Source organism: Notechis scutatus, chromosome 2, assembly GCF_049901735.1.
Source record: "Notechis scutatus isolate UNSWTSFEM ecotype Mainland chromosome 2, rNotScu1.2, whole genome shotgun sequence".
In the NCBI taxonomy this organism is placed as follows: Eukaryota; Metazoa; Chordata; class Lepidosauria; order Squamata; family Elapidae; genus Notechis; species Notechis scutatus.
This window is the reverse complement of record NC_142010.1, coordinates 98,736,532-98,750,577: the sequence shown is the minus strand read 5'-3', so window position 1 is coordinate 98,750,577 and position 14,046 is coordinate 98,736,532. Positions and strand designations below refer to the sequence as shown.

General features: G+C 38.8%; 1 protein-coding gene across 2 annotated transcripts in view; it reads left to right on the top strand.

Moving 5' to 3' along the window:
• The first annotated feature begins 6,917 nt into the window (after positions 1 to 6,917).
• Positions 6,918 to 14,046, top strand: part of GABRG2 (gamma-aminobutyric acid type A receptor subunit gamma2) — an 82,401-nt gene continuing 75,272 nt past the window's right edge. The window contains exon 1 of one of the 2 annotated variants that reach the window (XM_087955507.1): positions 6,918 to 7,191. In XM_087955507.1, coding sequence (XP_087811633.1) covers positions 7,082 to 7,191 — 110 coding nt within the window. In that variant the 5' untranslated portion in view covers positions 6,918 to 7,081. The remainder of the gene's footprint in view (positions 7,192 to 14,046) is intronic. The other variant, XM_087955506.1, reaches the window with a different exon arrangement.

The window sequence follows — 14,046 nt, the reverse complement described above, 5'->3', positions numbered from 1 at the left end:
ACTGATATATACAGTGAAAAATTTTGAGGAATATCCTCCTCCAGGGAAAGATATTTAATTTTCATTAACCATTTATTTATTAAATATATATCCTGGATTTTTTGTATAGGGATTCAAGGTGGTATACATGCACTTCCTCTTCTTTTTTTCTTACACTAACCATCCTGGACTTGGGCTGAGAGTCACCCAGTGACTAGACTAGGATCTGGATTTCTGTGCTCCCTAGTCCAACATCTCAATTGCTATGCCACATAGTTTCCAATTACCTTGAAATAGTGTTGGAAATGAACAAGTTTGATGAAATGAACAGAGTTTTCATTTCATTAAAATATAAATCAATTTTATTTTTTTATGAATCACATTTGTCTTATCTCAAATATTTAAAGTTATACTAGGCCATTAGTTTTATCTGCATAATACTGATGACGTTTAAATCCCCATGATGAGAAAATTTCCTGGGAATCTTCATACTAAAGCAAACAAAAGAATTAGAGCTTAGAATCATAAAATATGTCAAAATCATTACAGAGATTCCAGAGTAACAGACTTAATCAGCTCAAATTTATTGAGTATGTACATGTGATGGCAAAGCAAGCCCACAAATTAATGAAATGCAATTACAAATATGAATTTAAATCTTAACCTGTGCAATACAGCACATCATTCACATGTAACAGAATCTTACATATTACCTTCCTTATTATATTTCTTTTAATATTTCTAAAATTTATAACAGTGCAAGCAAGAAATTCTAAACCAGATGAAAAAGAAAAGCTGAGCATTCATTATAGGTACCACAAATCAACAGTGACAAACCAAAATAGATGTGATTAGTAATCACATAGTACTGAAAAAAAATGAAACATATTAATGCAGAACAAAAAATTAAAATACATAATGTCAGAGTTCATTTCAGAAACAACATTGAAACCATTTCCAGGATCTAAAGAAATAACACTGCTAGATTTTCTCTATTTTGAGTTACATTGATTATATTGAATTAATTAATTACATTGATTAAAAATGCCACATTACCAGACCTTACATAAATCCACCCTCACCTGACCTCAAATAGTTTTAAAGACTAGCTTGTAAACAAAATAGCTATTAAACCTTATTAGCTTAATATGCAGTTTTATTAAAAATGCAGTTTTATGATTGGAATAAATAATAGGATCCTTCCTAAATTCTGAGAATGTAATACTTTCTTCTTTAAAATTAAAGACTGGATTCTGTTTAGAAAAGCTTTGAACTATGTCTCTAATCAAATGCAAGGTAAGAACCCAATATATAGTTTACAGCAATTAGTTGAAAAAACATATGGCTCAGGACCCTTCCCAATTTTAGTACTTTAATCATCAGCAAAAGTTTTTAAAAAGTAAAAAGTAAAAGGAGGCTAGTAAATGGTTGCCCGATTGTAGTTATCAGTAAAGGGAGGTGGTGGTGGGAATCCAAGAATCCATCGATAAAAAATAAAGTTTGAGTTAAAAAAAAAATGTTGATTATTTTTTTTTTACAAAAATCATGGCTTTCTGATAAAATTTTTCTGAATAAATTTGTTCTATAAAAATGAATATTAGCATAGGAATACGGAAGAATAATTCTTCGATAACCTACACAGGAGCAGAAAAGTGTAGCTTTTCAGAAGAATCTTCATTTCTCAAGACAATAAAGCAGCAGTTTGACCATACTCCTTCATAAAGCAAAGCCTTGTGATATAATCTTTCTTAGAATGAAATAATTGAGATAAACCCGCTACCATTTTCCTTCTGTTGTGTAGGTTGTTTATCCAAAATATTGAAGTGGAACACTTTTTTGGATTGTGTTTATGCGCTAGCATTTAATAATATTTACACAGTGTTCAACATTGCTCTGGCCCTAAACAGGAACTCAACCATCTTTGTTTCCCCTGTATTCATAGGGGGAAAAACGTGAAAAGAAAATTGCCAGAATATAAAGATATCTATGGAGTTTTTCAGTCATCCAGGTCATGGTTGTCTCAAAGGAGCTTTTTCAAAAGGCAACTGGACTTTGATTTTTTCCATTGAGGAAGATGTTTCACTTCTCATCCAAGAAGTGAAACCTCTTCCTCAAGGGAAAAACAAAGTCCAGTTGTCTTTTGAAAAAGCACCTTTGAAATGTCCTACAGATTCTGTAACTGAATAATTACATTAAATTCCTCTCACATACAGTATATCCCTTGTACTTTCTAGGGAGTAAAGAAGAACATCAGGTTTTGTCCTGGTAATCGGAGCTGTAAAAGGGTGTACAGGTGTACTGTGTTAGAAGCTACATGCTTCTCCTTTAAATATGATGCACTTGATCAACATGACTGAAATAATAGCTTCATTGGAAACTTGAATTACATCCCTTTCTCAATCTTCCAGCAGAAAGCTTTTGATCTGGTTGCAACAAAGAAAGAAATAGGAAATCCAAGTATTTCTTCCCAAGATTATTTTCATTAGGGTCCACTTTTCCATACCTGTTATCTAACAGCAATCATTTCATCCTTTCATGGCAGAGAATGAGCTATTTGGTCAACTCTTCTGGAGCAATATCTCCATGTGGTTCATCTTTTCCCTAAACAGTATTAATTCATCCTTGTAATGAAAGGGCCTGTACGAGTTTGCTTCTTCTCCTTTCATCTATCTTTTTAAAAATATTTTCCCTGGGTCACTCAAAGTATAGAAGGCAGCACCTAATCCTGAGATGTTGCTGCAAGGATTAAGGGAGTCTTAGACAGGAGATGTTTACAAAAGTTCCTTTTTCCATTCAGATCCAATCTCTACAGAGCTGACTTTTTATCAAATATCTAAGAAGGCAAAATTAAATCTACAGATCTAGTCTATGAAGAGCTGGCATCATGAAAAGTTATTGAAAGTATTTTCCTTGACAGAAATGTCTTGAGTGAAAGAGCAAAGGAATCCAAAGGAATCCAAAGGAATTCCCTCTCTTTGAAGAGTTCTAGTGTTTTGTGAAAGTAGGGGATACTATAGTTTATTGGAGGCTGCATTTATCAAGCAAAACTGCATCTTCCTCACTAAAAATTTTTTGGTTACTTTTGCTTGACGAACCCAAAGGGACATTTCCTTTAGCTCTATTCTGGGTAACTGTCATCTTTTATGTTCACATGTATTTTACAGATGACTCATGTAATCTTATTGCTAAATAATCTCATTTTAATATTTACTGTATTCCTTTGGTATGTTTGAGACCCGATTTTTAGAGTGCAACTTTGTGCAGATATGCATCAGCTGCCATAAAATTAGATTGCAGCAAAAAATTGAACAATTTTAGCAATTGCAACATTAAAGGAAACAGCTGAGAAAGAGTTAATATTTTTAGATATTTTTATAGCATTATTTCCAAGATTTCCCCATTTCTTAAATAAAATAGCACCACCCAGAAACTCTGAATTAGAAAATGCTGAAAGTGAATACAAGTTACTTTTAAGAAACTACTGTAAAGGGATACTGACCCTGGCTGAAGGCATCATTTGTTTATCGGATTAAGTGTTGGGTGGAACTTCTTTTCATCCTAATGTGGTTTAAGTAAAAGAAATCAGGGCTTCCAGAAAACACTAAAAGGCTGTAGTATAGAAATAGTCCTCAAATATAAATCTTCCAGATGCCAATCTTTCTCTCCATTCACATGAGTGAAGATAGCACTCGCTGATTGCCAAATGACAATGGTGTTGAAAGCATGGCTTCACAGTTATGGAGCACATTGTGAAATTTCCTAGCAGGTTGGAATAACTGTTGGCAGTGCAAGCATCTACACACAAAGGGAAGGTGTGAGAGCAGCAGGACTCAGCTCTGTAACACATTTATTCCCGATTAGTAATCTCATGTGAATGTTACAGAGATTCTGTGACCTTGCTTACTTTCAACAGATGAACTGAAAGATATCCCTTATGGAGTCACAACATAGCCTTGACACAAAGTGATTATGTTTTGGCCAAGTCAGCAGGTAATTTAGTTTTCCAGCAGAGAACACTATTTAGTACTGATGCCTGCTTAGATCTCTATTCAGTTAAGATGGGGGAAGTGGTTAAAAGCTGCCCAGAATGATATTATGTGACAAATGTATATTTAAGGTGCTGTTTGGCTTTCTCCATTTGTGATGGTGCAGGAATTGCACTACCTTCTTATCTGAATTCATCATTTAAAAAAAATATGTGGTCTATAATGTTCTGCTGAAATAGAATATTGCTATTACTCAATATGAAATTGACTAAAGTAAATTCCATGGAAATCCATTAAATATTGAAGGAAATATAGTCTGTGTGGTGTGTTTGCTTACTTCCAGGCACCGTCTTGTAGATGTGCAAAAGAACCTCAAGCACAGCATTTGCCAACCTCAGCACTTTTAAGAAGCATAGACTTCATTTCCCAGAGTTCTCCTCTAGCATATAGTTATATTGGTTAGTTTGAGTAAACACTTTGGGGGAATCCATTTGGAAAGATCCAGTGACCTTGGGAGGGTTGTCCATTCACATGTAGCTGCTGCAGTGAGTATGGTCAGTCACAAAATTAGAGTACCCAGATCTGAGTGGTTAAAATCCAAGTGACTGGATAGCACATCCAAACTTTTTCTTCAATGTAATGGTTGTTTAGATATTTTCACTTCAGGCCTACAAGATTTAATATACCAAAAACAAACAAACCTCAAAGAATTTCCCTTCTCACTCTAGTTATCAGGATATAAAAGCAATGCTACTATAAATATACTGGTGGCTGACGCTTTGCTTTGTGGCATGCCCACATCCTAATTAATTTTATTTTTATAATACCGGATTTATATGTTGGATGGGACTAGAAATTTAGTAGGCATTAAAGGGTGGATTACACTGGTGATTGCAAGCTAATTATACCAGCAGCTACTTCAAAAAAAAAGAAGACTTGCTGATTACAAATTTGAGTTGCTGCTTTACTGTATAGTAGTTAAGAATATTGCCATTTCATTTCAAAGTTCAAAATCTAATTTTATACTTCAAAAATTTAACTCAAGTAAAACAAAAGTTGCTGGAAGTTGCTTAGGGCGAAGTAAACTGGCCTCAATAAAATTTCTGGTTTTGTCCTCTCACCAGCACTCTTGAGTGTATAAGTAGAAAATAACCTGTAGGTAGACTAGGAAGTTGAAAAATATTATGAAAGAAGGCAATGGCAAATCAATCTCACATTATGCTGAGCAAATTATAAAGACATGAACATGAAGTCATCAAAGCCTCAGAGGAGGCTTCCCTTAAAAGTGTTAAGCTGTGTCGTGTGGTAAGTGCTCTTCCTGACTTTTTCATGAACTTTGGATCAGGCTTTTCATTACTGAACTAAACATCATGGAAGTGAAAGAAAAACTAAATCCTAAATTAAAATGATGCCTGTCAAATTATCAATGAAAAATGATATATTTTGCTTCTCTACCTAAATGTTCCCAAATCCTGATATTCTACCCCATTGACAGAGTTGCTTTCTCTTTTCTTTACTTTTTTTCTTCCATTTTTCTTCTTTTCTTTTTCTTCCATTCATTCATCTTCAGTTCTTGGAGATTGCCTAGATAAGTCTTCCACTCATGTGCAGCTCACTGGTTTGTTTCTCTCCCTGTCTACTCACAGATGACCCAAATAACCCACTTTACTTGCTCTTCTGCCCATGTCTTACATATTGGAGGAATCTTCTGCAAGGCAAAATTTTGTCTGGACATACCAGTATGTCTGATGTACTATCACTCAAACTTCCTTCCTTCCTTCCTTCCTTCCTTCCTTCCTTCCTTCCTTCCTTCCTTCCTTCCTTCCTTCCTTCCTTCCTGGTTTGTGAAATGTCAGCAAACAAGTCTACTTATTTCAAAATGGAATAGAAACAGAAAACATGTACAATTCTTCCTGCCCAATTTGGATGCCCCTGAAAACAATATTTTTGACCTCAGTGCAACATGTATCTTATAATGTCACCCTCCCTTTAAACAGCCACAAATATTCCTTGAAACCACAAATCCATTTCTGTGCATAATAATCTCCATTATCATGCTTCTCTCTGGCTACACCAGAGCAGATTTATTCCTTTTTCCCACCCCCACTCTCCATCATGCCTTTCAATACACTTGTTTGAACTTTGTGCATGATTCAGGGGACAGGTGATCCTTGGCTCAGGTAGAGGCAGTTATATGAATGACTTCCTGTCATTGCAAAAGCTCAGCAGCCCTGAGGCCTGTTAAATCGTTGGGAGCCAGTAAGAAATCTCAGAACTATGGATTCCATTGGGAACTCAAGAGAAAGACTCCGAAGCTGTTGCCAAGCAAACTTTATAGAGATCAAGAGCAGAATTGAACTGGAAAGAGACCATACTTTTAGTTTACTTTAGAAAAAAGATCGAAAGAGAAGGAAGATTTATACCTGGCTAGGGTGAAAAACCACTCGGTCCTGCAAGACGGCCCGGCACGCGTATGCTGAAAAGGGAAGGGGGACCAATTGCATAGCTGATATTACGCATGTGTTAAGCAGTGCTGCGGCAGTAGCAACAACCTCGGGTACCGCGTCTCCCCCTCTGACCTCGCGACTTAATCCGGGCAAAGGCCTCTCTTTACCCCTCTTTCCGATCTCTTTTCCCAGGCCGATCCCTTCTGGGGTGGGGGGATAGATCGCAGAGAATCCGCTGCCTCTCTCCCTCTCCACTGCAAGTGTGTGTGTGTGTACGTGAGCATCCTTCCCTCACATGCACACGCTCGCTGGCTTCTAGTCTTACAATTTATGCCAACTCGGAAGGTGCCGTCTTTTTTCTTTTGAACCTATACATAAAAAAGAATACGATTTGCTTTTTGAACCCCCCGCCCCAAAAATTAATTCGGCTGAGAGGAAGAGAGCGAGCGAGCGCAATGGCTCATCCTACCAGCGGGACTTGGTAAAGGGAGGGAGGGAGAGACGGGGGGGGGCTCTCTCTCTCTCCACCACCTTCCACTCTACAAATCACTAAATAAAGAAGGGGACGGATTTGTCTGCGACCGAGGAAGCGGAGGCGGGAGAGTGTATGTGTGTGTGTATGTGGTAGTGGGGGGGTGAAGAGAGGAAGAGAGAGAGAGAGGGAGAGAGATGAGTCCTCCAAACCCGCCGAGCCCAGGCAGCTTCCCGTTGCTGGTTACAGCAGTGTCTCCTCTCAAAATGATGCTGCGGACACTACTACTCCTTTCCCTCTTCCAGGGGTAAGCCGCGTTTCTGTTTTGCTACGGAGGGCTGGGGAAAAGCTGGAGGGGGGTGGGTGGGTGCGAAAATGAAGTGGGGGTGCTCGACGAGAAATACATAAGGCTGGAAGGAAAATGCTGGAGAGCGCCTGCCTCCGATATGTATTTATCTGCTTTGGGGTGAGCCGTACGTGCCATTCCTCCCCATAATCCGAATGGCTTACATTTGCTGTTTATAATGCTGCAGAGGCGAGGGAATCGAAGGAGAGGAAGGGGAGCGGGGTTCTATTCCAGGGAAGGTTACCCCCACCCCCTCTACTCACAGCATTTTTACCCGGTGCTTCAGTGCAAGAAAATCTACTAAAGCTGGCAAGGGAGGGAGGGAGGGAGGCGGCGTGGGGTTGCTTAAGGCGGCCATAGCGGGACTGCGTGGTCGGTTTTTTTTTTTTTTTTTTTTAATTTTTAAATCCGTGCTGCAGCAGCGTGGCTTCTTCTGGGCCAAGGGCACCTCTCAGAGCCAACCATCTCTCCCAGAACAGGGACGCCGCTTCTTGCCGCTAGAGCCCGCAGCCGTAGTGATGGCATGCGCTGCATTAACCTCCCAGCCTCTTCACTGTGGGGAATGTTGACGCGGAGACTGGAAGGATGTTTGGCTTTCTCATAGATTATACATGGCATATGTGTGTGTACACGCGTGTATGTGTGTACGGTGGATGGGTGTGTGGCCTTAATGTCAAAATAAACAAGCCCAAAGGTTGTAGTTGGGAGTTGTCAGGCGACGGAATGGGACACGGGTGTTTGCTACTCTGCTTAAATAAAGGCTGTGCTATAGGACTCGGTGTCTTACACTTAAAACATTGTGGAGTCTCTGATTAGCAGGCTGGTGTCAGAAGTAGCAATGCCCTGCCAAATACAGAGCTGGACTTATCCCAAGAGCCTTGTCCATAGTGCTGCAAGCTCTATCTTTCCTCCTTCCTTTTGTTATAAATATTTGGCAACAGTAAAGCAGATGCTTTAATGCTTCGTTTGCCTTTCACCTGCCATATTGAAGAAGAGCTAATGTGATTCTTTGAGAAATAGCCGATCCTGGCATGCTGGGCAAGAGTTAGAATTTGAGACCAGGAAACACTCATTATTTGCCTCAGACCCATTACTTCCCATTTGGACCCCACTTAACATTTTTTTTCCAGTCCTTGCTTTTATTTCTCCCGTTTCTCTATCATGTTTAATAATGGCAAACCTATAATGGAAGTTTTACTTTAGAAATAAATGCAACAGGGAAAAAGGATCCCCCCCCCTCAAATGGCTGTTTTAAGCATTGATTGGTTTTCCTAATGTCATATTTTGGTTACAGGGCCTTAAAGATTTAGGCTAGCTTTTGGCTAGAAGGTTCTGCTTGTGTTTAGTTTGAAATTTTTTTACTGATACTACAATTTCCCCATTCTAGTTTGGAAAGATTTGCCTTCTGAATTGTGCAGTTAATAGTTCCAACTTAAAAGACAAATTAATACGTGAAAATTATATGTAATAAATGTTCTTGTAGCCATTTCAAATCTATTCCTTTAATCTGATAAATTTTCAGAAATCAGTTGCCTGATAAAGTTATAGGCCTCAAACTGCAATTATCATCTCCCTTTGATACCTTTAATATCTTTGATATTGTAGGCAACTTTTTCCAACATTTAAAAAAACAATCATGATTGAAAATGTAATAAATACTTTGTATACACTTTGCATGGGGGCTTCTGTTGAAATTCGTATCTTTATAGTCATCACATTTTAAATTGTTGAAGAGGCAATATTCAGTGAACCATCTTGAAAACTTGTAGATTCTCAACAGACTAATTTTAAATTTGCTCATTTTTATCTGGACTTGGTATCTTACTGGAGTAAAATTGTATGGCTGTTTTCAATTGCAAGCTGCTCAGAGTCAATTGAGTGGGTAGCTGTTTAAACTTTATACATAAACACCAAAGGAAAAAAGAGCAAACATTGTTAGCCACCTTGAATTTAAGGTAAACCAACCTGTATGTTTGTCAGAAATTTGCTTTTCCACATTAGAATTCCTTAAAGATTCCTCTTAGAATGAATGAATAATCCCAGGAAACCAGCTTTTGGACATAATTAATTTTTTATCCTAATATGATTTGTGCTGATACACCTTCCCATCAGGATTGGGGGGGGGGGGCTTGCACTATATCTAAAAGAGTCCAGTTAGTCTGTGCAATATTCACTTTAAAGTTTTGTATAAAGGATTATTTTACTTGATTATTTAAAAGGCTAGATGTGCACTGGTGTGCCATCCTGGTCCCAAGAAGTAATGTTAATCTGATTTCTTAAATAAACTAAGTTTTGTTTCCAGATTGCACCTAATCATGGCACAAACATGCCCTGGCAGCTTCCCCCACCTTTTTTTTCTGCTGTGTCTCTGTGACATTACTTTCATCTCACCCTAGCTCATGAGTGAGACAGGCTTAAAGTTGTCCTTAGCTATACCTGTGTGGCACAGCAAATTTCATCCTGGAATAGTTTTATCCTGGAGTAGTTTCTTGCTGGAATAGTTGGGCTGTGAGCATTTCACCAAAGGAGTTAAAAAAAAAGGCCCTAAAAGGTAGCAAACATTAGCTAAGCCATTTCTTCTTTTAGCATTTTCAGTGCTGTAGATTTTCTCAAAAGTCTTCTTACATACCAAAGGACTTAAGAGTCCTTAAGATTCAGTATCTTTCTTTTTCACTGGGTGACCACCCCCCAAAAATAAGCCTTTTTTTCCCCTTGACTCATAAATGGCGCCAAAGCAAGGAACCTGACTCTTGAGTTTTTTCTAATCTAAGAAGGGTTTTGCAGATGGGTAGGTTTGTAGTCATCATGAAATGTACAGGACATGTTTCTATCCATGAATTATTTGAAAACACCCAGATCTCAAGAGAGAGATAGACACCCAAAGGTGTCTATGGATATTCTCAGTCATCCAGGTCATGGTTGTCCCAAAGGTGCTTTTTTTCAAGAGGCAACTAGACTTTCTGGTTTTTCTTTGAAGAAGTTTCACTTCTCATCCAAGAAGTTTCTTCAGCTCTGACTGGATGGTGGGGAATGGAAGGATTTAATAAAATAACTGGATACTTTCTGGATAAGAAGTGAAATGTCTTCAAAGAAAAACCAGAAAGTCCAGTTGCCTCTTGAAAAAAGCACCTGTGGGTATCCCAATGGTGTTTTGTCAAAAGGCAACTCGACTTTGTTTTTCCTTGAAGATATTTCACTTCTCATTCAAGAAGCTTCAGTCAAAACTGAAGAAGCTTCTTGATGAGAAGTGAAACATCCTCAAGAAAAAAAACAAAGTCCAGCTGCCTTTTAAAAAAGCATATTTGGGAGAATCATGACCTGGATGACTGGGAATCTCCATAGACATAAAGAAAGGATTGTGCAGAAGGCCCTCTACCAGCAAAAGGTCTTTTGACACTGCTTTCTATTTTATTACAAGGATAGTGAACAATAAAATTAACAACTCAAGCCCACTCTTTTTTTTTTTTTTTTTTAAAAAGTAAGATAACATTGTGTAGCAAATCAAAATGTGATAAAAGCAGGTTTTTGGCAAGACATTCAAAACTCACCAGTGTGGGAGTCAATTGCACTTTCCTCAGGGAAAGAATCCCCTGTTTGAGTGTTAATACCAGTGCTAAAACCAAGAAGGCCCTTTCCTACATCCTCACACTATCATAGCATACATTGATCCAATAAGAAATATTCCAAATTTGGTGAAATGCAAATGCACAAGTCTACTTTGTACACAACATGCATTTTCATGGTAGTATCTGGCTATCCTTATACATTTAAGTTTATGTATAGTATGTGTTAGTATGCTAGTTTAAGTGAACCAGGAAGTATGAACCATAGGATAACAGACTACAGACATATACTCAAATACAATCAAGATCACAAAAGAAACCAAAATGCCACACTGAGGAGCTATCTATAATCAAAATACTCAAAGGATTTAGGAATGCAATAAGACCGAGAAAGGAATAATTGCTTTATTATTATTATTATTGATGCATTTGAGTCAGTGTTGTCTTCTAGTGTTGATTCTAAATTGGAAAAGTCCTGAAGTATTTTTGGCAAGATTTCAGAAACGGTTTGCCATTGACTCCTTCCTAAGATTGAGAAATAGTTTAAGGTCAGCTGGTAGGAGTACTAGGACTCGGGATCTTCCCATTTCTAGCCTGGTGCCTTAATTACTATCCCAAACCTCAACTCTTATTAAAGTTTAATTCAGTATTGCACAATCTCTACATGGCCTTATTATATATGAATTGAACTATTTCATCTTTAGTTTCTGCAATACTCACCTTATAATGTTAACTTTCAGAAACATTTGAAAATGTTTGAGTTCATTTGGATGAACTTGAGTTACATTTTCCTTTTGTACAGCTGTACGCACAATATTGTTTCTTTGCAATCAGAGTTGCAGCAGAGTCATCCACATGCAGATGCTTTTCATCTTTTTTTAAAAAAATATCATTTGCTGATGCACAGTCCACAGATATGCTGGTGTTGTGGATGTGAGCAGCAGATGTAATTCCTTCACGTTTCCTGGCTCACTGGACATATTTAATAAAAACAGTTGAACAAGGTTTAATTCTAAGCAAAATAGCTTATTTGCTGGATATTCTAGAATATGGAATGTGAGAACAGTTTAAAAGTTCATACTTGAATCCTGCCATTCAAATGCATACTATAGTGACCCAATCTCAAAAATATTAATGACTACTTATCTTCATTTATTATATTTACATAATGAACTCTGTAAGCAACCAAGTTCTTGACTTCTGACTCTTTTGTAGTGGGTGAGGTGCTCAGGTGATAGAAAGGAAGGTCTTGAGTTCAAACTAAAGCCTCCTAAAATGTTTAATGCTTTTGCACCAAAAAAAAAAAAAAAAAAATGCAGGATAGTTCAAAACATAGTGAAAAAAATCTCTCATCCACTACTGTTCACATCTGTCCAATTTGTGTGCCATTTCACAAAATAGTTGTGGCCTCTATACCATTTTTAACCCTAATAAAATGGTTCCTACCCCCAAAATATTCTGCTGCATTAGGTGATCCTACTTGAAAAAAGATCACACTATGAATGATAACATATCATAGAATTATGGAGCTCCCTGGAGACTGATGACATGAGTGGGAACAATGAAAGATTTATGTCCTCCCTGTGAATTTCTGATAGCACTTTAATCACCCAGCTCTAATTGTGGTGTAGAATACACATAAAGAGAAACAAAGCCCAGAAGAGAAATATAAACACTCACATACTTGTTGAAAGACACATCTGAATGCATACTCAAATGCACATAGTCCAATACTTCAGTGAGACAAATTAGGAACAAGTTGCCAAGACAATCAAAATGCATTATTTTTAGTTTTTTTTTTAAAAAAATTATGTTCATAGTAGCTATGTTTACACATCTGGGATACTTGGTTATTGTCATGGTTGCACATTGTGAGATACATGCCATATGGTTTTGCAAGATACTTTGATTAAAAAGGAATTAGGTGTTGGTAAATTTACCTGAGAACGCCCTTTCTATCTATGCTGCTAGAGAGCCCAGGATGGGTATGACTCCTCCTGATGACATCATCAAGCTGAGTCCGTCTAGTATAAAAGTAGCAGCCTGTGGGAGAAACCCCTCAGCTTTGGCGAAGATACTTGACAGACTTTAGTGAGTGTCTCTGAAAGCCAAAACAAATCGTGAACCATAACATACCTTACCACAATCCGGATGCATTAAGGGAGGGGCTGGGCTCTCTAGCAGCATAGAAAGAGCATTCTCAGGTAAATTTACCAATGCCCATTCTCCTCCATGCTGCTGCGAGAGCCCAGGATGGGACATACCAAAGCCTTCATGTCCTCAGGAGGATCCTCATCCGGTCTCTCACTCTGAAGTAGGCACCACTAGCTGAAGAACCCGTCTGCAAAAAGCCGCACTTGTGGAGGCATAGGAATCCAGGCGGTAGTGTCTGATGAACAGAGACGGGGATGTCCATGTAGCCCCTCTGCAAATCTCCTCTAGGGGTGCCTGGGTGGCCCAGGCAGCTGAAGTTGCAGCACTTCTAGTGGAGTGTGCTGTCAAGCCATGTGGTACTGGCAGAGCTTTGGCTTTGTAGGCCTGTGAGATGCAAGCCCTGATCCACCTGCTTAAGGTGGCGGGAGTGGCCTTGTTTCCCCAGTGGGAAGGGGAAAAGGATACAAACATAGCCTCTGTCTTCCTAAACATTGAAGTGCATTTGATATAAATTCTAAGAGCGACCCCCTCCCCCATGAAAGGGCCGTTTACCCACAGCTTGTTGTCTGCCGGTAGCCTCACAGCGTTGATCTTGATGCTGATAATACGCTCTCTGAGGTCTGGAGAAGTGAGAAGTGTTTTCAGGCCTGAATGAGGGAGGCCTGTATGGGGTAGGATGGAAGTCTGCCCTCTTTCCTGTTGATGAAAGGACTTTCCTTTTGTCTTTTGTTTCAACAACAAATGGGTCAAGGGCATCTCCAAACAGCTTCTCACTGGTACATGGGGCAGAAGCTAGTTTCCACTTCTGTCGAGGCTCTGCTTGCCAATTTTGTAGCCATAGCAGTCTCCTAGCTGCCACTGATGACACCATGGCCCTGGAAGAGAACTTGGCAGCGTTGAGGGTGGCGTCCACCAAGAACTCTGCTGCTGCTATGATCTTATTGAGGTCTTGATGTGACCTACAGTCTGATGGAGGTATGCAGCTTGAAGTTGGCATAGCCAGTGAATGGAAGACCTTGTAAAAATGATGCAGCAGTCAAGGCCCGGATGGCCCAAGCCGAGGCTTGATGGTTACGCTTCAGTGTTTGTTCGGAGCATT